Source organism: Periplaneta americana, chromosome 17 (assembly GCF_040183065.1).
Source record: "Periplaneta americana isolate PAMFEO1 chromosome 17, P.americana_PAMFEO1_priV1, whole genome shotgun sequence".
NCBI classification, from domain to species: domain Eukaryota; kingdom Metazoa; phylum Arthropoda; class Insecta; order Blattodea; family Blattidae; genus Periplaneta; species Periplaneta americana.
In genome coordinates this window covers 78,065,644-78,088,907 of record NC_091133.1, presented here as the reverse complement: position 1 = coordinate 78,088,907, position 23,264 = coordinate 78,065,644, and the positions used below count along the sequence as shown (strand labels likewise).

At 36.0% G+C, this 23,264-nt stretch overlaps 1 protein-coding gene across 1 annotated transcript in view; it reads right to left on the bottom strand.

Moving 5' to 3' along the window:
* The window catches only part of LOC138692753 (lachesin-like), a 233,025-nt gene that overhangs the window by 172,617 nt on the left and 37,144 nt on the right, over positions 1-23,264 (bottom strand). The window contains exon 2 of the mRNA XM_069815947.1: positions 18,282-18,493. Within this exon, the coding sequence (XP_069672048.1) occupies positions 18,282-18,493 (212 nt within the window). The remainder of the gene's footprint in view (positions 1-18,281; positions 18,494-23,264) is intronic.

The following is a 23,264-nucleotide window of genomic DNA, read 5'->3' as shown; positions in this document are numbered from 1 at the left end:
TTTTTAGACCAACTATTGGAAAAGAGAGCCTACACGCAATTAGTAGTGACAATGGAGTTAGATTAGTCAACTTTGCCACATCGAAAAATTTAATTGTCAAAAGTACAACATTCCCCCATAAGGATATACATAAATATACTTGGACTTCTCCAGATGGATTGACACACAACCAAATAGATCACATCTTGATAGATAAACGGAGACATACTAGTATAGTAGATATTCGAACTTTCAGGGGTGCAGACTGTAATTCTGACCATTATTTGGTGATTGGAGAATTAAGAGAAAGATTATCAGTAGCCAAGCGAGTAGAGCAACAAGTTAATATTACTAAATTCAATATTTTGAAATTAAAGGACGAGGAAGCTAAGCAAAATTATCAGGTCGAAATTTCGAATAGGTTTGCCACTTTAGAAAGTTCCGACGAAGTTGAGAAAGAATTAGATGTTAATAGCGTGTGGGAAAATATCAGAGATAGTATCAAAATTGCAGCTGAGCAGAGCATAGGTTATTATGAAACTAAGAAAAAGAAACCGTGGTTTGATGAAGATTGTTGCATGGTAGTAGAAAGAAGGAAACAGGCAAAATTGAAATTCTTACAGGATCCAGTTGAGGAGAAGAGAGATAATTATTTCAATGAAAGACGGGAAGCAAGTCGTACACTTAGGAATAAAAAGAGAGGTTACTTGAAGGGAAAACTGACTGAGGTAGAAACAAATAGTAAGAATAAAAACATTCGAGATTTATATAAGGGTATAAAGGAATTTAAGAACGGATATCAGCCAAGGGTAAACGTGATCAAGGATGAGAATGGTGACTTGCTTGCAGACTCTCCATCAATCCTAAACAGATGGAAAAACTATTTTGCGCAACTATTAAATGTACATAGGCCAAATAGAAATGATCGGGACGAAATTGAAATACAAACTGCTGAGCCATTTATACCCGAACCCACGCTTTCAGAAGTCGAAATTGCGATAGAAAATCTGAAAAAGTACAAGTCTCCAGGTATCGATCAAATTCCAGCAGAATTAATACAAGAGGGTGAGAGTGCATTATATAGCGAAATTTATAAACTTGTACTTGCTATTTGGGAAAAGGAAATTGTACCAGAACAATGGAAGGAGTCCATAATTGTACCTATTTTTAAAAAGGGGGACAAAACCAACTGTGGTAACTTTCGAGGAATATCACTTTTGTTGACGTCGTACAAAATTTTGTCCAATATTCTTTTGAGAAGATTAACTCCGTACGTAGATGAAATTATTGGGGATCATCAGTGCGGTTTTCGGCGTAATAGATCGACTATTGATCAGATTTTTTGTATTCGACAGATAATGGAGAAAAAATGGGAGTATAAGGGTACAGTACATCAGTTATTCATAGATTTCAAAAAGGCTTATGACTCGGTTAAGAGGGAAGTATTATATGATATTCTTATTGAATTTGGTATTCCCAAGAAACTAGTTCGATTAATTAAAATGTGTCTCAGTGAAACATACAGCAGAGTCCGTATAGGTCAGTTCCTATCTGATGCTTTTCCAATTCACTGCGGATTAAAGCAGGGAGATGCACTATCACCTTTACTTTTTAACTTCGCGCTAGAATATGCCATTAGGAAAGTTCAGGATAACAGGCAGGGTTTGGAATTGAACGGGTTACATCAGCTTCTTGTCTATGCGGATGACGTGAATATGTTAGGAGAAAATACACAAACGATTAGGGAAAACACGGAAATTTTACTTGAAGCAAGTAGAGCGATCGGTTTGGAAGTAAATCCCGATAAGACAAAGTATATGATTATGTCTCGTGACCAGAATATTGTACGAAATGGAAATATTAAAATTGGAGATTTATCCTTCGAAGAGGTGGAAAAATTCAAATATCTTGGAGCAACAGTAACAAATATAAATGACACTCGGGAGGAAATTAAACGCAGAATAAATATGGGAAATGCGTGTTATTATTCGGTTGAGAAGCTCTTATCATCCAGTCTGCTGTCGAAAAATCTGAAAGTTAGAATTTATAAAACAGTTATATTACCGGTTGTTCTGTATGGTTGTGAAACTTGGACTCTCACTCTGAGAGAGGAACATAGGTTCAGGGTGTTTGAGAATAAGGTTCTAAGGAAAATATTTGGGGCTAAGCGGGATGAAGTTACAGGAGAATGGAGAAAGTTACACAACACAGAACTGCACGCATTGTATTCTTCACCTGACATAATTAGGAACATTAAATCCAGACGTTTGAGATGGGCAGGACATGTAGCACGTATGGGCGAATCCAGAAATGCACATAGAGTGTTAGTTGGGAGACCGGAGGGAAAAAGACCTTTAGGGAGGCCGAGACGTAGATGGGAGGATAATATTAAAATGGATTTGAGGGAGGTGGGGTATGATGATAGAGACTGGATTAATCTTGCACAGGATAGGGACCGCTGGCGGGCTTATGTGAGGGCGGCAATGAACCTTCGGGTTCCTTAAAAGCCATTTGTAAGTAAGTAAGTAATAATAATAATGTCCACATCTGTGGAGTAACGGTTAGCGCGTCTGGCCGCGAAACCAGGTAACCCGGGTTCGATTCCCGGTCGGGGCAAGTTACCTGGTTGAGGTTTTTTCCGGGGTTTTCCCTCAACTCAATATGAGTAAATGCTGGGTAACTTTCGGTGCTGGACCCCGGACTCATTTCACCGGCATTATCACATTCATTTCATTCAGACGCTAAATAACCTGAGATGTTGATAAAGCGTCGTAAAACAACCTAATAATAATAATAATAATAATAATAATAATAATAATAATAATAATAATAATCCGTGGCGTTACAGCCCGTAAAGGGCCTAGACCGACCAGCCAGCTGCTGGCCTCACGCCCACAAGCCGAAGCAGAGGTGGACGATCATCCAACCAGAATGGAGTTATCGTGTGGTTAGCACGATGATCTCCCCCGTTATAACGGGCTTTCGCAACCGGATTTCGCTACCTACCGTAGCTCCCCACGATGCTGGGTAGGCACCGGTCCCATACATTGACCGAAATTTCATGAGAAAATTTCTTCCCCCATGAGGATTCGAACCAGCGCGCATCCCGTAACACGGGTCCTAGGCAGGATGCCTTAGACCACGACGCCACGGCGCGGGACGCAATATAGTAATATCGTAACCAAAGGTTTACTACATGGCAAGCAGTTGTTGTTTAGTCAACTATCCGAAGATAGGTCTGGACCTCACAAGTGACACCAACAAGACATTACTCATGAGGCAACTAGGCCAGAAGATAATGGGTTAGGGGGGCCAGTTCCTTTACCCCTTCATTGCATACATCGCTGACTATATATGTATTACACTAATAAGACTTCAGATATATACAATTATTCCTTCCCTGACATATCGTCACGTGAGATGTACTGCCTGATAACAGATGTAGGCCTATATATCAATCAGAACCTCAATCAGAGGTAATGGCGTCCAATAATGGAATGATTTTAAAGATGTATTCACGTTAAAGAATACTGGCAGTACTGAAACAGCACTACTTCAAGAAAACGTAAGCAACGCTGTTTTTTTCCCTACAAATTGCACAGCAGCTAGCCAGGATTTCAGTTCAGGTATCCAACATGGAAAACCGATGCTACTGCAGCAGTTCACCTAACGGCACGCCTTAACACCTCTTAAGAGTTAAAATTTCCTCCCTCTGAGTGTATCCATTTCAGTGCTGAATCAATACCTGATACACACGTACAAAAGAGATTTTTCCTTGAACGAGAAATCGCTTAAGACTATCGAATTTCAATGTTTTACGGTTTCTTTATAGATGTAGGAAGCTCTTTATCCGATATCTTTTTATCATAGCCTGCAAATCGTTTTTCATAATCCTCAGTGCAATGCCCTAATGGAATTGCCCTGTTCTGCTGTCGACATCATGGGGTGATGTAATGTTATTCTACTCGTTTCAGCACTTAGTGGGTTCCTACCCCCCGCAATGACGATGATGATGACGTTCTGTATTCGTTTTTTGTTTTCATTCACTTCGTTGTTTGTTCTTATGCTCGTTATTAACTCCAAAGCTCTGTTTTGTACATGAAATTCTTAGCCATTAACATCTACGAGCAGTGTTCCATATACTATATACTCTCTATAAATCTGTTTTAATAGCAGGTAGTTACAATCGCTGTAGTTCGTACTAGATTTCACAACTTAGACCTACCATGATGATGATGGTGATGATGATGATGATGATGATGATGATGATGATGGCTGATATTTCTCTTTTTCTCGTTTAAGGCCATGAAGTAACCCACTACATTTATTTTTGTTTCTTCTTGTCCTCTTCACAACGTACATAATGGACAATAGGCCTATATGAAGGGTTCAGAACCATAACGGGCTAAGCCCCATTTACTAAAACCGTATAAAACAAGAGTTAAAATGAAGTTATCACCATAATTCTAAGAAAACATATAGGAAGTAATATAAAGTATACACATTCAAACTAAATGATATGTTAATCTTCATTAAACTATGGTATTCACTTAACTTTAACCCTTGCTTTCTCCGTTTTTTAATAAATGGCACTTGGCCCACTATGGCTCTGAACCAGAGGTCTGCATCGGACGTTTTCGCTCGAGCGCCAAGTAATTCATAGCATAATCCGATAGGTAGCGCACATGCATGATGGGTAAAATTGTCACGAGCGATAAACCTCGAACGGTATAAGCCGAGCGTTAGACATTCGTTCTTGTTACAGTGATGAACTGTGTAGTAACATCATAGATGTTTATCATTTCAAAACTTTGCAGTATTTAACTAACTTCTCCATAGTACAACTACAAAACTTGCTTTAAAATGTAATATAAATGCTGTAGGTAAATGATTTTTTTTCCACACAGGAGTGATTTTGTTTTTGCCACATCTGATAGATGTTATTGAATGTAAATGTAATTATTATAAACGGAGAACACAATCACGATAATGCAAGAACTGTATCAAGTTTTCTAGTAATAATAATAATAATAATAATAATAATAATAATAAACTAATAATTAATTAGTGTATCAATCTTTGCGTCTGTAACAGTTGTGCAGCATGATTATTCGTTTTATTATATTGTCTGTGACGTTATCTCTGTACTAATGTTGTTATTAATCTATTGCTATATCAACAATATTTTGTAAAACGTTTCTACATTGTCGCAGTATTTAGGCGGAACACTGTGTATGGACCTATCATATTATTTATGTGGTAAATCATATATTGAATAATTATTAATTAGCAATAATAACTGTATATCGAAGTTTTTCATACTATTTTATTTATAACTTCATGTTCCTGTTTTGGTACGTTCCATTGACTGTACCATTAAACGTTTGTCATAAACGCAGAAAATAAAGCCTTATTTTTATCGTGTGAGCAAAAAATATGTGTATCTTATCTGTCGCCTTCCATACAAGATAAGACATGTCGGTGAAATGGCCTTGTACTGTGCTTCTATTTATTACAAGAGTATCACGACCGATCGTATCCCACTCGAGGGTGCGACACTCGACCGAGTTCAAGCGAGCGATTTAACTCCAATGCAGCACTCTGCTCTGAACCCTTCATATTAACATTAAAGGAATTGAGAAACAAAAGAAGGGGATATGACGCAACCCAAGACGGCTAACACGTATAAAATATAAAAAATATACGTATAAATAAATAATTTTTCCGCCACAAATATTAAATTTGTCATACTGCAGCATTGCTCCGTAAAATAAAATAATTGAGCTTGGAGTGCATCATTTTTTGGACCTAGATTTTACTAAATAAATTTGACTTAACTGAGTACTGGTAATTAGTGTCATTTTTGGACATACTATAAAGAACTAAATGTTTTTATGTCCCAAATTATTTCTTATATCACTGTCCTTTTCACTTATACTTAATTCAGAGTTTGACTGTTCTATCATTGTTTGTATTGCACTATCATTCTTTTTGCATAAATCAATTCTTTCCTTTACCCTTTTATAAACAGTTTCTTTCATTTTCGGGAATCTTCCTCTTCTGACATTAACTTGCACTATTTAGAAAAGAACAAGTGTATCTGTCTTCAGTTTAGTCGCCATTGACAAAGGAATTACGATGTTATACGATATAAAGAAGTTTCCTGTAATAGACCGTTCTTGTGTCGTGTCCATATTTGTGGGGTAAGTACAGCTAAACTTTTGAAATTGATATTCTTTGTGTTTGGAAGTTTTATTTCAAACTTTGAAGAGTTTATTACTTTATAATTGAACATTCTTCTGAAACTCTGCTACCGGTACCTAGAAATTCAAGACTTGTGCATCAATTAATAGACGTCATTCTTATAACGTATTATCTTAACTTTCCACGTTACCTCCTTGGCAACAGAAAGTATAGATAGAAAGTGAATCTCTACCTATGCTGAAGGAGGAACAGTAAAGTTTCAAGATAGTGTTGTGTAATAGACATAACGGCGAAAATTTTGCACTTGCTTTATCCAGTCTTATTTCAAAAGTATCTAAGTATATCGGTCAAGGCCGGTATAATGACAACTTTCAATTGACTACACTTAAGATAAGACGAACTTACTTACTTACTTACTGGCTTTTAAGGAACCCGGAGGTTCATTGCCGCCCTCACATAAGCCCGCCATTGGTCCCTATCCTGAGCAAGATTAATCCAGTCTCTACCATCATATTTCACCTCCCTCAAATCCATTTTAATATTATCCTCCCATCTACGTCTCGGGCTCCCCAAAGGTCTTTTCCCCTCTGGCCTCCCAACTAACACTCTATATGCATTTCTGGATTCGCCCATACGTGCTACATGCCCTGCCCATCTCCAATGTCTGGTTTTAATGTTCCTAATTATGTCAGGTGAAGGATGCAATACGTTCAGCTCTGCGTTGTGTAACTTTCTCCATTCTCCTGTAACTTCATCCCTCTTAGCCCCAAATATTTTTCTAAGAACCTTATTCTCAAAAAACCTCAATCTCTGTTCCTCTCTCAAAGTGAGAGTCCAAGTTTCACAACCATACAGAACAACCGGTAATATAACTGTTTTATAAATTCTAACTTTCAGATTGTTTGACAGCAGACTAGATGACAAAAGCTTCTCAACCGAATAATAACACGCATTTCCCATATTTATTATGCGTTTAATTTCCTCCCGAGTGTCATTTATATTTGTTACTGTTGCTCCAAGATATTTGAATTTTTCCAACTCTTCGAAGGATAAATCTCCTACTTTTATAGTTCCATTTCGTACAATATTCTGATCACGCGACATAATCATATACTTCGTCATTTCGGGATTTACTTCCAACCCTATCTCTCTACTTGCTTCAAGCAGAATTTCCGCGTTTTCCCTAATCGTTTGTGGATTTTCTCCTAACGTATTAACGTCATCCGCATAGACAAGAAGCTGATGTAACCCGTTCAACTCCAAACCCTCTGTGTTATCCTGAACTTTCCTAATGGCATATTCTAAAGCGAAGTTAAAAGTAAAGGTGATAGTGCATCTCCCTGCTTTAGCCCGCAGTGAATTGGAAAAAGCATCAGATAGAAACTGGCCTATACAGACTCTGCTGTAAGTTAACTAAGACACATTTTAATTAATGGAATTAGTTTCTTGAGAATACCAAATTCAATAAGAATAGATAAGAGGAACTTAGCTATCTTTTCTAATTTAATGTGAATTCTGCTTTGTTTCTAAAAATAATTGGAACATTGCAGTAAATTCAGCAGCACCATGGGATCACCCTTATTCGTAGCAGTGAGAGAAAAAAATATGTAACTAAATACTTACTGCTGCACTCTCCACTCTGTAAAACGCTCTGTGCCCTGCGGTATTCTGGCCTTAAGGTGAAGAACGTGTATAGGACAACAACGTTATAAAACATCAATTATTTAAAGTCATTAGAAGATAATAGGATCAAAGCTATCATTTAAAATAATTATTTTTGGGAAATATAAGTGCAAATAAACAATATGAGAGAAGATCTTTCCCTTCAAATTTTTTTATACAACGATTTTCCCTTCAAACTGTTAAACTGGCAAACTTCATTTCTCACACTAGTTTATTAAACCTTGTCGGACTGTAAAGAAAACAACTATCGCAATGTCCATATTTTATATGTTGTACAATATTATAATGTTGTGAAATTTTAATTATCCTACTAATTTTTTCTATTGTTCTATTAAAATTATAGCATATAGCCTATTAACCTGTTGTATCCTATAGGATACTTCGTCAATATAAGGGTTAAAGGGACACATGTGATTTTTAAAGCTTTTACAATTTTCATCCAAAATTTATTAATTTTAAACTACATAAACGTACCTATATTACTATCATCTGTATTTAATTTGGTGCCATTAGGACTAATACGCGTAGTTCGGAAATTATATTTTTTAATATTTTATATTGACGTCACTAAAAAGTCTCCTTGTGACAAAGTTTAAACATTTTTAGCTCATATTGGCTCAAAAACGTGAAAATATTCATGGGAATATAAATTAATTTGCATTTTTAGCTCAGTTTATATAGACAGTCACTTTTTAAATGGATTTTCTTATTTTTTCACTATTATTTCACAATAGTTACTAATCTTCGAAGGGACTGTCTTTGAACACCTAGTATTCTGTAAAAAATTGTAACACGAAAAAAAAAGATTAGACTATGTAAAATGACAAAATTTGTGGATTTGGATAGTTGTAATACTGAAACATGAATTGAGAAAGAAGATGGAGAAAAATTTACCTTACCAAATAACTTTTTGTGTAAAATTAGAACCCACTTACATAATAAAAATTGCTGACTGTCTTGTACAGCTGTCAAAAGAAAAGGTGGCCGCTCTCCTGAAACAATGTTCCCTTCGGGTATCTTCGCTACAATTCAGAGACAGGCGATGTTACATGTTGTTGGACCACATTGCCTGATATCTACAGTTATAATTGAAGTATACTGTGTGTTATTCGATAGCATAATGGTAGCGTTCAGGCCTCTTATTCATGAGGTCCTGCGTTCGACTACAACCTCGTGCTTTTTATGTCCTTTTTTGTTCTGTTTTTGAGAGAGACAAACTAGACATAATGGCTCCTTTCTCTTTTATGATTATTTTAGTAATTAACATCAGGTTCATTAATATATTATGCCATGACTTTATCATTATCATTATGATATTGTGGCTGCAAATGGAAAGAAAAAAGATTTTATTCTCAATAAAATAACTTTCGTGGCATAAACATAACAAATTTACTGGCGTCGGCCTTAAAACATTCAAACAATTAAGCGTTCAAAAAACAAAACAAAAAGCCAGAGTTCAATATTTAGTCTATCTTCCTCTTATCTCGATCATCTTGCAGTCGAGTGGGCATGGAATTGACTAGTCTTTGCAAATAGCGACTGTTCTTAGACACGATATTCCAGGCATTCTGAACATACACACACAAATGTTCTGTCCATGGGCAGGTCTTTCATTGCAAACCCAGCAATCTCCAATCTTTCCTATTTTCTGCCTTCCTCTTAGTCTCCGCATATGATCCACATATCCTAATGTCGTCTATTATTCTTTTCAACCAGAGACCCAACCAATTCCTTTTTCTCTTTCTAATCAGTTTCAGCATCATTCTTTCTTCACTCACTTTTTCAAACACAATTTTATTTCTTATTCTGTCTGTCCACTTTACACGCACCGTTCTTCTCCACATCCACATTTCAAATGCTTCAATTCGTTTCTCTTCAATTCGTTTCGTAATGTCCATGTTCTTTCCCCATACAATGCCACACTCCACACAAAGCACTTCACTAGTCTCTTCCTCACTTCTTTTTCCAGAGGTCCGCAGAATATCCTTCTTCTTCTTCTATTAAAAGCTTCCTTTGTTCATGTTTGCAGTTTTTCTTGGGAAGGATAGGCCTAAATGCGGTAACATCCCGTTGCTTTCCGCACACCACTATCTCTTTCGCATCTTATTGAATTCCAGGGGGCCCAAGCGTGGAGATGAGGAGAGTGGATTTGACTAATTGGGCCCTCCGGACTTCACCGAAAGTCACGGCAAGGTTTAAATATTAATTCTACCAGGATGTTTGACCCGGTCAGAGACCGGGAAATCTCAATTAGCCTTTGCCCCCCGCATCCTGGACTAGCTTCTACGAATCATCAGAAAATCTTAGAGTGTGATTGGGCCAGTTTTTCCGAAAATGTTTCCACACTTTTGCTCTCGTAGCTCAGCGGACGAACGTCGGAATTTAGATGTCAACGTCTCAAGTTCAATTCCTCGTTACTCCTTTTCATTTTATTGTGGTTCAAGATAGTATAATGTAATAATACAAAAAGAAAAACTAATACCAGTATTATGCAACTGGATTTTTCCAAACCTAATATTAAATTTTATGTTATTTATATCGCTAAAGAACGATTACAATATAAATAACTTGAATATTATTTATACGGTATCACTAAAGAACGATAATAGAATATAAATGATAAATATCGGTTTGTTTAATTAATATATTGCGAAAGAACAATAACAATATAAATAACTTGAATATTGTTTTATAATGCTAATGAAGGAAAACAGAATATAAATGATAACTTGAATATTATTTATATCGCTAAAGAACGATAACAATATAAAAAACGTGAATATTATTCATATCGGAATTTCACAGATTTATTACAGATGTATTTAAGAAATTGTAGAAGAATAGTAATTAGTAACAGTGTCCTATTTATTCTTCTTGGAGCCAAATTTGTAACTTTTAAAAGTGTGGTTACTATGTTGAAGTGTATGTGTTGTAACGGATGCTTGATTTGTTATGTATGTGAGTCAGTTATGGGATGCTTGATGTCGTCGCAAGTTCGTAATTATAGTCTGATTGTGTTTGTGTGACTATTGTGTATTAATTTATGATGTATGGTACGGAAAGCTGCATATTTGTGTTATAGAAGTGTTACGTATGTGTGTTGTTAATGTTTTTGAATGTTTCAAATTGATACCTGATATTTATTTTGCAATCGCAATGCCTAATTTACGGATTGTTTATGTTTTGTTTACATCGCGTAAGCTAATTTAATTTTCTTTTCCATTTCTCTTTATGCTTATCTTCTTTGTGTATAAAACTATAGCCCTAACATACATATGTAAAATAGGGCTAACCCCTATTGGAGATACAATAATAATTATTATTCATATCGTTATAATACGATAACAGAATACAAATGATGACCTGAATTTTATTCATATCTCTAAAGAACGATAACAAAATATAAATAACGTGATATCCATAAAGAACGATAACTGGATATAAATGATAATTTGAATATAATTTACATCGCTAAAGAACGATTAAAAAATAAAATAAAAACTTGAAGAAGGACCAAACCCACGACCTTTGAATCATTAAACAAGCACTCTACCGCTGGTCTACGAGGCGCAGATATGGAACATTTTCATAGTTCCGGAACTGCTTCTACAAGCACATGCATCGTGTAGCATCGCCGCGACCCGAAGTGGACTTTGAAAATATTCGCTGTTCACGAGTGCGGCCACTTTTTTTTTTTGACAGCTGTACATTTCTTCTTTCATCTTTTAATCTCTTAGGTAAATATAATTCCTAGTGAGAAGAATTTGAAGATGGTGTAATAAATATTCGCAAATACTGGGATTACTAGGCCATATAGCCAGCATGCCATAAGACATTCATTCAAAAATATTTCATGATAACCACATGGAAAGTAGATACAATCACTATACATGAGAATTTAAACTACACAACCCTGTTGAACATCATCTCCGTTTACTGTGTATTTGTAACTAGAAATAATACGAATCGAGTCACAGCGAAGAACTTTTCAAATACGAGTATTTAACCAACTCTTATTTTTTTTTATTTATCTGACACGTTTGCCATTCCATTGAGATTAAAGAGCACAAATTTTACCCTGTGCTAAAGTGGACTAAATGCCTGTGGTGCACTTGTTGTCTGAAAGAGATCTTGAATGTCAAAAGTGAAATTCACGTAACTTTCTTGAAATAAAGCCATAGAAATAACGGACCTCTGCAAACATTATATTGCGCCTTAGGGCCTCATTTAGAAACTCGGCAACTTGGGCACACGCTTAGTATGGAACATACGCATCCTTGTAGAATGTGGCCCGGCTTCTAATCATTGTTAACGCCGACAGGCCCTCCCCCTTGTCCCGAGCATGTGTGAACAATAGAACATCGTAACACGAGTCTGACCCTTGCTGGAGATCACTAAAAGAATATTGTACAACATCTGGAACATAAAGCCGGCTTCATGTAGCTGCTGTTATACCTAAGAATAGCGGCATTTTTAGAGACCATTTTGGGCGGCTTGTAAAGGGTTTAGTACAAGCTAATATTTGAGCTTTATTTGTCTTGCTATTAGTTGTAAGAGTGGTAAGGATATAGACGTAGCCCAGTGAGATTAAAAATGTACTTATAACCAACAGCAACTGTGGAAAACAGAAAAAAAAAAGGTATGAAGAAAGACGAAAAATGAAGAAAGGGAGTGAAAAGAGGAAGAAATAAGTAACGGAAAATAAAGAAATCAGAGAAAGGAGAATAACAAAAGACATTGTTCAACATCAAGATGAATATAAGTTTTCGGCTGGAAAAAAAATATATGAAAGCAAGTGAACTCTTATTTATTTGTAATTCAACGACGCTATATCAACTGCAGCGTTATTCGGAGTAGCTGGAAATTCGGATATCTGGATAATATTAGGCGAGATGTGTCCAAAATTACGTCAGGGAACTACATGACATTCCTCTAGCTGTTCGGTAAAACTTTGGAGGAAACCCAACTTGCAGTCAGCCCAAGACATTTTCGAACAATATTTGGGCCGACATTAAAGAAGAAAAAGTGAAAGTGCACGGTATTCACATTATGCGTGTAATTACGCGAAACGTTCCAGTTCTCGGTTAGGTTTTATTGTGATATTTAAATTTTTAAGGATTTCTGTTATATATATGTAGTATTATAATTTGTAAATAAATAAGTGTAAAGTAGTTTGTGTGTTCTATTGTTAATAATTATTTATCCTTAACTTCTTTATTGAATATAAACATGACTGCCTCCAAGGTCTGGTGGTCAGCGTGTTGGCTTCCAGATCTAGGAATACCGGGTTTGACTCTCGAGCTTTCGGGAAATTTTTCCTTGAAGAAAAGTTAGCTGAGTATGAATGTGGGAGTGATTGTTAGTGTGTCGAGTTATTAATAAACAAATCATGAAAATATAAAATACAGGGCCTATGTCAGGACTGTCTTTGGACAGAATCCTGAACACAAGCTTCAAAATCACTTTACATTTTTGACGTATAACGCTGATAGCGTAATCAGAAAGCACTGTGAGGTTCTATAGAGTTAACAATGAATTTATACATAGAAATGTACCGTACAGAGTGGAAGGGGACCGATGCACCAAAATTTAAAAGGTGATTCTACATGTTAAATGTAACAAAACTTTTATTACATTTTTCCCTCGATGAAACACGGTTAAGCAGGAAAAAATTAATTTTTGTCCAAAGTTTGCAGCGCTCAATTTCGGAAATGGCCCTAGACGAATCGTTGATTGCTATAGAAGGATATAGGTAAAAATGATGTGTACGTTAATGTCTTGAATCTTTTTTTGCTTATCAAACCGTTTAGTTATGAATTTAAATTGAATAATTGCGAAAATCGTTAAAATAAATCTTGCATCGCAGCATACTGTCGCGCGTCACTGACTACCAAGAGGATAAGGGGAAGGTAAGGAGTGCAAGCCGCGCTTGGTAGAGTTATTGCAGTATCCGTTCATAGAAACATAACGGTTTCCTCTTAAACGGTGAATGTTAAAGAAAAATGTATTCAGGTTTTTTTTAGATCTCTTCTCATGAACTATTACCAGTTTCATTTTGGTGCACACCCTGCATACAGGGTGTTAAAAAAGTATCCAATATTTTAAGAGGTGATAGTATGCATCAAAACAAGAAAAAAAGTCTAATAAACATGGATCCTGTAACAAATACTTTCTGAGATCTGAAAATTTGTTTATAGGAAGTGCTCAATGTGACGTCCATTTATGGCGATGCATTTTTCTATCCTACAATAAAGCAGGCTACCAGATAATCATACCGTAGTTGACACCCCTGGCATAGAATACTGATACGTCGCAAGGAACATTGAAAACAAAAGTTTGGTTGCAGATATAAGCGGGGTTCAGCAGAGATAGTTGTGTGAATTTTCATAACCAGCATGTGTGGGCTGATGAAAATTGCCATGCAGTAGAAGATAAAAGGCATCAACGTATGGGCAGGAGTTCTTGGCGATAGATTAAGAGCCATACATGCTACCAGAGATTAACTGGGGCTCGTTATCAGGACTTTTTTATTAACGTATTGCCTACCTTGCTGGAGAATGTGCCATGTCAGAAAAGACTACAGATGTGGTTCATGCATGATGGCACACCTACACATTTTCTCCCCAATAAGCGTGAACACCTAACCTTTACATTTCAGGACCGCTGGATTGATTGGGAGGCGACAAACCTTGGTCTGCTCGTTCCTCAAGCCTAAATCCCCTAGACTTTTGGTTATCAAGAACAATCAGGTCAATTTCAAAGAATGCGTGATTATTTACGCCAAATGGCAGAGGAATGCACCCCCATGAATGGACATCATATTGAGCACCTCCTATGAACAAGTGTTCAGATCTTAGAAATTTTAACATCCTATATCTGTACAAGTATTTACAATAGAATTCTTGTTTATCATCTAAATCAGTGGTCGTCAGCACTCGCTGATATGTGTAAAGGGTAAGCGGAGCCGTCCCGTTTGCCACGTCACGTCGTGGAGCAGGAAGAGGTAGAGAGCATATCCTCTAGCAGGTACGAGTGCACCATGGTGCAGTATGTTCTCCGCGAGTAAGAGACGCTAGCCCCAGGGTGCTCTGTGCTGACGATCGCTGATCTAAATGATCCATTGCTGAGTGATGTAAAAATAGTGCGACGGAAGTATTGCAGTTGCTAAGCAGCTTCGTTAGGCGTTGAAATTTTCGTTAACACCGTATTCATTTAATACTCGAGAATAAATGTTTCACGTTAAAATGAAATGATTTAAAATTTACAATATAATGTGTATCAAATTTTATGAACAGACTGTATTTCAGGAGGTCACTTTGTGTTGCGGGAAGTGTACATGCACGGCGGTGCCCGTCTCTCTTGTGAGACGAATTTAGAAGCAAGTGAAAGGACTAGCTGGCTCATCGATCTGTTTTCAAAGAACAGAGACAGAGGCTCCCGCCTTGACCGCAGATCCGTGTACCGTATTGTTCATCGAAGGTTAAAATCTAATCACTTGAGCATAAGAGATGTGTCACTTCCAAGTCTGAATTGAATTCTCTGCACTTGCTTGATTGGATTTATTATGTCAGCAAGAAGCCCCTCTCGGAATTTGCTACGAAACTTTATTATAACTAGCATTTCTGGCTCACAAGTTATTTTCCCTGGCTTTGAAACTCTAGTCGAGGGCTTTGAAATCTCTGGAGCAATGAGAGAAAGAATAACTGTATATAGATTGGATCTATGGGAAGATAAATGAGAAGCAGCTCGGATGCGATGAAGGTGGCTTAGGTTAAAACCAGCTTTCACTTGAAATATCTTTGACTCGAAGTGTGTTAGAGCAGTCAGTTGTTTTATTCCATCTTTAAAAGTGTGAATACTTCCATTCTCCTTAAACGTCTGTTAAAAGTAGTCTTCAAATGTTTTTTTTTTTTGTGTCTGTAAAAGTGCGAGACTATTTTAAAACGGAATCGTTGCCATGGTTACTGCCATTTAATTTTATCGTTTCCAAGAGTTTTTAAAGATCTTACACTGACATAGTGAGGGTTTATAAGAAGCAGTCTGTATTTTATACTTTTCAATAAATATAAGAATCTAATTAGAATTTATCACCGTTTACAAAATATTAACTGCGCCACTGGAGTGAGTATTTAAAATGTTTTATAAGTCTTTTTAGCCCTATTGCTACCAATGTTTTACATAACTTACTACTACCAGGGGATGGGGTAGCATTGGTAATAATGTCCATAATAAATTTTGTGAAGTGTGTATTTTATATATTATTGGTTTTGTATTAAAAATTTCACATATTATGTTCATGAAATTCCAATGAGGTGTACAATATATGTATCATAAACACACAAATATAAGACACACAAACTTAAAAATAATAACACATGTAAAAGTTTATTATCTCTATATTTCTATTCTCTTGTAAACCTTATTCAACTTTACACTAAGACTAATTGCCAGCGTAGGTAGCTTCCACGAAATTCCCGTAGACTCTCGCCTAAAATCAGAAAAATAAATCCACTCTGTCATACGTAGGTCTATTTTGGTTTCATATTTCAAATGTTCCTACTTTTCGTTCTTTCAGTCGATAATTCGATATGCTTTAATTATCTCGGGGAATAGTAGAGAAATTGGGAGTGTTTTGATTTTGCAAAAAAAAAAAAATCCATTAGAATTCTGTGTCAATCAAACTATCTTGAACATTGTCGACCACTTTTCAAACAATCACAGATATTAACTGTCATATATGCAACCTAGTCCTTTACCCTCGACAAAATATAGACTTAATTATTCATTAGTAGCCAATATACATGATCATGAAATTAGAAATAGTGAACAAATTAATATTCCATACTGTAGATTACATAAAACTAGTACAAATTTTTCTGTCATCGGGATGAAATTATATAATAAGCTTCCCAGTGAATATTATAAGTTACTAACCAATAGTTTCAAAACTAGATTCTATAATTGACTTTTAATTAATCCTTTCTACTCTGTAGATGAGTTTCTTAACATAAATTCATGCGAAATTGTTTTCAATAAATAAAGTTATTTACATTTAGTTATAAATATTACATTAAGAGTGAAGTGTGTTCATTAATTTTTAGAGTTTTAAAATGTTTTGTGTTTTCATTCTAATTAAACTTTGCTGTTTTTAATTATATATATTGTGACGAAGCCTATCACTGCATGTTTAATGGCTTAATAAATTGAATTGAATTGAATTGAATTGAATTTAATTGAATATAAAGTGTGCCCAAAAATTCTTTTGGAGATTTAAATTGACATGATTCTTAAACAGGGTTAATTAAGAACGTGTGCCAGTCGTACTGTTAGTTGTAGTAAAACCTTTCGAAATTTTTACCATGACTTTGTTAGGCTCCGGACCAGGCATGGGCACAATGTTCCCCCGCGGGCACTGCATAGAAACACCCTTTCATTCCTACCTTCAAAAGTATTCTACCTATCTGCATACGCATAGAGAAAGCAGGGGTTGAACTCGTGTAACACAGCGTCTTAATCAGGGATATTTAAAGTGGTGGTATATGGCGAATCAATTGTATGTTTCGTTTTAATTTCCAAGGAACATGAAAAGAAGACTATTTTCTTACTATGAATAAAAGTAGAGTTCAATGCCTCAAAGCCACCGGCGCAGATCTGTCAGCTAGATGGCAGGACTGTGTCTCATTTTCAAGTTGCCCACCACTTCGGCGGGATACACTATGCATGAAATGTATCTGTGGAGAGTTATGTCGTGTAGGGTGAGTGTATGTATAAGTGTAGTGTAGGGAATGGTTGAGGATAATGAAAATTAGTAAGGGAGAAGGGGAAATCCGGTGCCAAGACGTAACCTACTGCTGTCGAATAGCACCAAGGGGGGTGCCAGGCTTAACGTCCCCGTCCGACGAACGTATCACTATCAACAGTGACAAATGCCTTCTCTTCATATGCACTGCGGAGAGATTTGGAATGTAACCCAGACTATTGGTGCACAATCTAGTGATTAGAAGTTGTGCACCACCACTTCTCCTAGTTCCGACGCAGAAATTTTACGTAGAAATGTTATGCGAAAATTTCTGATGCCGATGGGAGTCGAACCCGGCCGGGTAGTCTGGAGGTAGATACGCTACCATAGGACTAAATAGACTGACCCCATCTTGATGTAAGTGTATTGAAAAAAGTAATATGTGTGCCAAATAAGTGTGCCGTTTGTGCATTATTTTCGAAATTACTATCCTATTTACCGCCCCTGAGCACAAGTTCTCCTCTTTCAGGGGCGAGCTAAAGTTTTTTCTACATATAATATATGTTATGTTATAATTATTAGCAAAATAATAAATAAATATATAAAATATATTAACAAGAATGAAATAACTATTTTGTCCCTCCCTCCTTTGTAAAGAACATGATAAAGTACTCACGACTCCGTTGCCGAACTTCCTGACGCCGCAGGGCAGCGTGGTGGTGCTGGCCGTCTGCGCCGTTACCACGGTCGAATTCTCGGTGGTGAAGATGGACGGTGGAGCCCCTGCGCCGTGCACTGTGTTGGTGGCATCCGCCGCGCGGTGCTTCGAACCCCGGTGACTCTCGTAGCTGCGTTCTTCTCTCACCAGCACCCCCGACTTTTGTGAGTCTGCAACACAAGATATCGACACCAGTCATTCTCAAGTTTAAATTTAATTTAATTTTTATATTTATGATTCGTCATTAAACTCTCCTGTAGATAAATTCAAAATCTCTTTGACATTGTACTCCAAAAGCGCATTCTTTAAAATGTCGGGTGCATAATTTTGATAAAACTTATTGATTTTCGAAATTTTAAGATAAACTCTTACGTTTGAAGATTGAATTTTAGAGGTACTTTTATAGAAATATGGAGGGATATTTTTCAAATGTAACAAATTAACACATTTCTGTTCCAGGGAAATGTTTTCTAGTAGCCTAAAGAATGTTCTCCAAATACCTTTATTGCACGTAGAATAAATGGTTCCGAAGAAATGCAACTTTTTGTATGAGAATAAAGTACGACATTAAAGTTGCTAGGAACTGTAAACAGAGTTTAGCGTCATTTGAAAGCTCTGTGCACCACATCTACAGAGCCTACATAGTGTTCTGCCCAAGGGCAGGCTATTCACTTCAAACCAGCATTCTCCAATCTTTCCTATTTTCTGCCTTCCTCTTTGTCTCCGCATATGATCCATATATCTTAAAGTCGTCTATCAATTCTGATATCTTCTTCTGCCCCAAACATTTCTCTCGTTCCCCATTCCTTTCAGTGTATCACTCAGTATGCAGTTTCTTCTGAGCTGTGATCCAACCAATTTTGTTTTTCTCTTCGTGATCAGTTTCGGCATCATTCTTTCTTCACCTACTCTTTCCAACATACGATAGCTTTATTTCTTATTCTGTCTGTATATTTCACATGCTCCATTCTTCTCCATATCTACATTTCAAATGCTTTTGGTCGCTTCTCTTCACTTCGTCGTAATATCCATGTTTCTGCCCCATACAATGCCAAACTACATACACACAGCACTTCACTAGTCTCTTCCTTAGCATCGTAGCAGCTGACGTGAGCATAAATGCGTGTTAAAGTTTATATTATAAAATATTTTCCACTTATCAAAGTGTATTTTAAATACTTTTTTTTTAATTCACTGGATTTTCACCATATTAAAGGCATCCTCTCTCATTAACTGTCAGCCAGACGGGGTTCTTCGAGGTTTACACTAATATTTCAAGGATTTCCATATTCGAAAGTAGTTGGTGTAGTAGTAGCCTATTTAGTAATTCGTCACGTCTGTCTTTGAATATTAAATGTACAATTTCCAATTACCGCACTTAAACATGGGTCTGCATATAAATATTATACAAGTGTGTTCACATGATTGCTGTTAAATTTATAGCTTACAGCCACACTCACCCACACACAGAAAGTGTTTCATGTTCTTGGCTTTGTAGTGTAGTGCTGTAAATTTCCGTGCTAAACACGATTTGCTAAGTTTTCACAGCAACATAACGCAAGCCGAAGGTCGGCGGCAAAACTACACGGAACAAAGGAGGCCTTGATCTCGATATAAAACACGCAGCCATAGCAACGAGTGTAAAAATTGATAAGTTCATTTACAGACGCGAGAAACTGCCGCCATTTTAGCTTTATCTAACGTTAAAAGAAAAATAACATTTGTATGCAATATCCGGTCAACAGGAAGTTTTAGCAACAGTAAATCACAAAACATTTCAGTTATATATCACAAAACACGACATAATACTTTGTATTTTATTTACATTTAGTTAACAATATTTTCGTTCAGACACAAAGGCTAAGTATAAACTCAAGTGTTGCTAAATGTAATAAGAGGTATTCTTGAAATAATATGAATGGGTAAACAATTTCGTAGAGTGAGAAATTTATAAATAATTTTACTGAGTCTGTTAAAACCAAATATTAATTTTCTCTACAAAATTAGGAGTTTAAGCTGGTGTTCCATCCTGTTGTGATATCAAGTGCATATCAGCAAAATGAGGGTTGTTTTCAAGGCATGACATCAGAAAAACAGTTGACGCACGAACATAGTTGTCAACCCATCAGTTATTACACCAGCTATTAGTTTATTCAAGCTATGATATCTGTACATGTGTACAAGTATGAAAACTAAGAACAAATATTGGGGAAAGCGACTTTTGACCCACTTTATATATTAGTAAATAATAACAGTTGCAATGTTAATATTAATACTTAGGCCTAAATATACTGTAGTATAATATTATTATGTAGGAGTTTATTGAGCTTATATAAGCTATAATTTTAGTAGTGTGTTCGAGGTGTTGAATTTGTTGGTGGGGAGTGGTGTATTAGTGGTGTTAAATATGGTGCTGGTGTGTTAACTGTGATGGAATTCTTGGTGGAACTAGTGTGTTTAGGGTATTAGATTTGTTGGGGGTGGTATATTAGTGGTGTTAAATACGGTGGTGGTGTGTACCTTGTAATTTTTAGGCATTTTTCCAAACTCGAAGGCGATTGTTAGGCAATTTCGTAGAGAATAATCGGTCCCATTTCGTCTAAACAGCACAATGCGATAATCAGTTTAGGCTGTCATTGATTAATATAGCAATCGTTACAACGTCGTTAAAATTATCAATGAAAGTGCTTTAGTAACTTTTAAAATTCAGTGGAATAAATAAGTGAATTTGTAGTCTCTACGCGCATCAGAAATGAAACTTCTTAATCTATAAATGTGTAGTAATCTTTTAAATGACATGCTAGTATACTTTTATACTTAGTACTATTCAGAATTTTAAAAGAAATAGTTTATAATAGCTAAAATACAGGCCTATAAATCGATGTCTTTCGTCACAAATCCTTAATAGGAATATGGAGAAGGAAATTTTACCGTATTACGAATTTGTGACACTTGAATTGAGTAGCTATTTTAATTCTTTCACGTTTTCTCCATACCACACTGCAATAACTAAGAAAGGCAAAAACACATAAAATCTTGAGAGGAATATATAGTCATAAATAACAGAGGTAACTAATTGTATTCTCTCCGCCCAATTTTCTTTGTTACTGGTTATTCGCGTGATGTGAATGTTTCAATTAGAGAAGTCCGGATTATTTTTACTGGGATTCATAAATAGCGAAGCAGGACAAAATTATAGTCTCCCACCATGTTCGTGAGAGAAGTTTATAAATTTCCTTACCTCCTAATGCATAGAAACTCGGGTAACGATTAAGTGAATCGACAGAAATTTGAACTTTCTGGAAGAGATGTTCCTACTAGAATATAACGTAAGAATAAAGCAGCACTTAATAACGTGCCTTGTAAACTATTCCCACAAGTGAAATGAGTAATTACACGATTGAAAGAATAGTAAAAATCATATGTTTGAAGAAAGCGAAGTTTTCAGAGATTACTTTGAAAATTGGCCAATTTCTCTGCTAGCTAACATACAATTGGAACTCTATATGTACTTATGTATATATGGAATGTGTGTGTGTGGTATCAATATAATGCAATATTATGTACTTTAAATGTGTGCTCATATACAGGGTGTTAAAAATATCGAATATTTTAGGAGGTGCTAGTATACATCAAAACAAGAAAGTAATGTCTAATAAACATGGATCCTACAACACTTTCTGAGATCTGAACACTTGTTCAAAGGAGGTGATCAATGTGCCGTTCATTCATGGCAATGCATTCCTCTGCCTTTCGGCCTAAGGAATCACGCACTCTTTGAAATTTGTTTTAATACATTAATAAGCAATTCTGTGGTATGACCATAAGTTGATTGAGAATCGGTGATGATGCAATGTTTCTTCAACTGCATGGGGATTTTCATTAGCCTAAACATGATGATTACCAAAATTGATAACACCATCTTTGCTGAACCCCGTTCATATCCGCAACCAGACTTTTGTTTTCAGTATTCCTTGCGACGTATCAGTATTCCAGGACACGGGTGTCAACTACGATATGATTATCTGGTGGTCTGCTGTATTGTAGGGCAGAAAAATGCATAGCCATGAATGGATGTCACATTGAGCACCTCCTATTAACAAGTGTTCATATCTCAGAAAGAATGTGTCGTAAGACCTATGTTTATTAGACATTATTTTCTTGTTTTGATGCATACTATCACCTCGTAAAATAATGAATACTTTTTTAATACCCTGTATACGGAATGATTGCTTTACGTTCTGTTATGCTATGTTATGCCATATTAAATAAACTGGTGTGATGTGTGTATTTTAAATAAAGTAATGGTATGTATGTACTCGTATGTATGTATGTATGTATGTATGTATGTATGTATGTATGTATGTGCCTTTTTAGAAGATAGGTACTACGATCGTGTATTAGAGGCGATATGTTCGGTTCAAGTTTGCCGAGTATGGCTAAGTTCGATATTTGCCGACGTTCGCTTTGCAAAAGGAAAACTGTCGTGTTTCTTCCACCTTGTTGTAAACATATTCGCTATCCCTTACTCCTATCCCTTCATGTTTTAACCGCTTAAAGATATTAGCACAGATATTGCGATTAGATTTCTTAAAAAATAAGACGAAGTTTGTACTGTTTTGGTTGCGCTCTTATGTTCTTATGTTCCAACATTGCAAAAGACTACTAAGTACCAATGATGCATTGTAGACTATAGAGAAACATGTTATATTTTAATGAAACAAGTTTAATGATTATAATTCTGTTTTTTGTGACACATATTGTAGGGACTTTAAATGTATTGTAATTGTAATTTCAGGAAACATATTTCATACGTGTCTCCTGCCTTGACAAATATTTTCTTCCTTATTATGGTCATGTGTGCTTAATTGACCCTATCAGCCCTACATGATTGTACTCTATAATATGTCTAAACGTATATTAGGCCCCTAGGCCACAGTT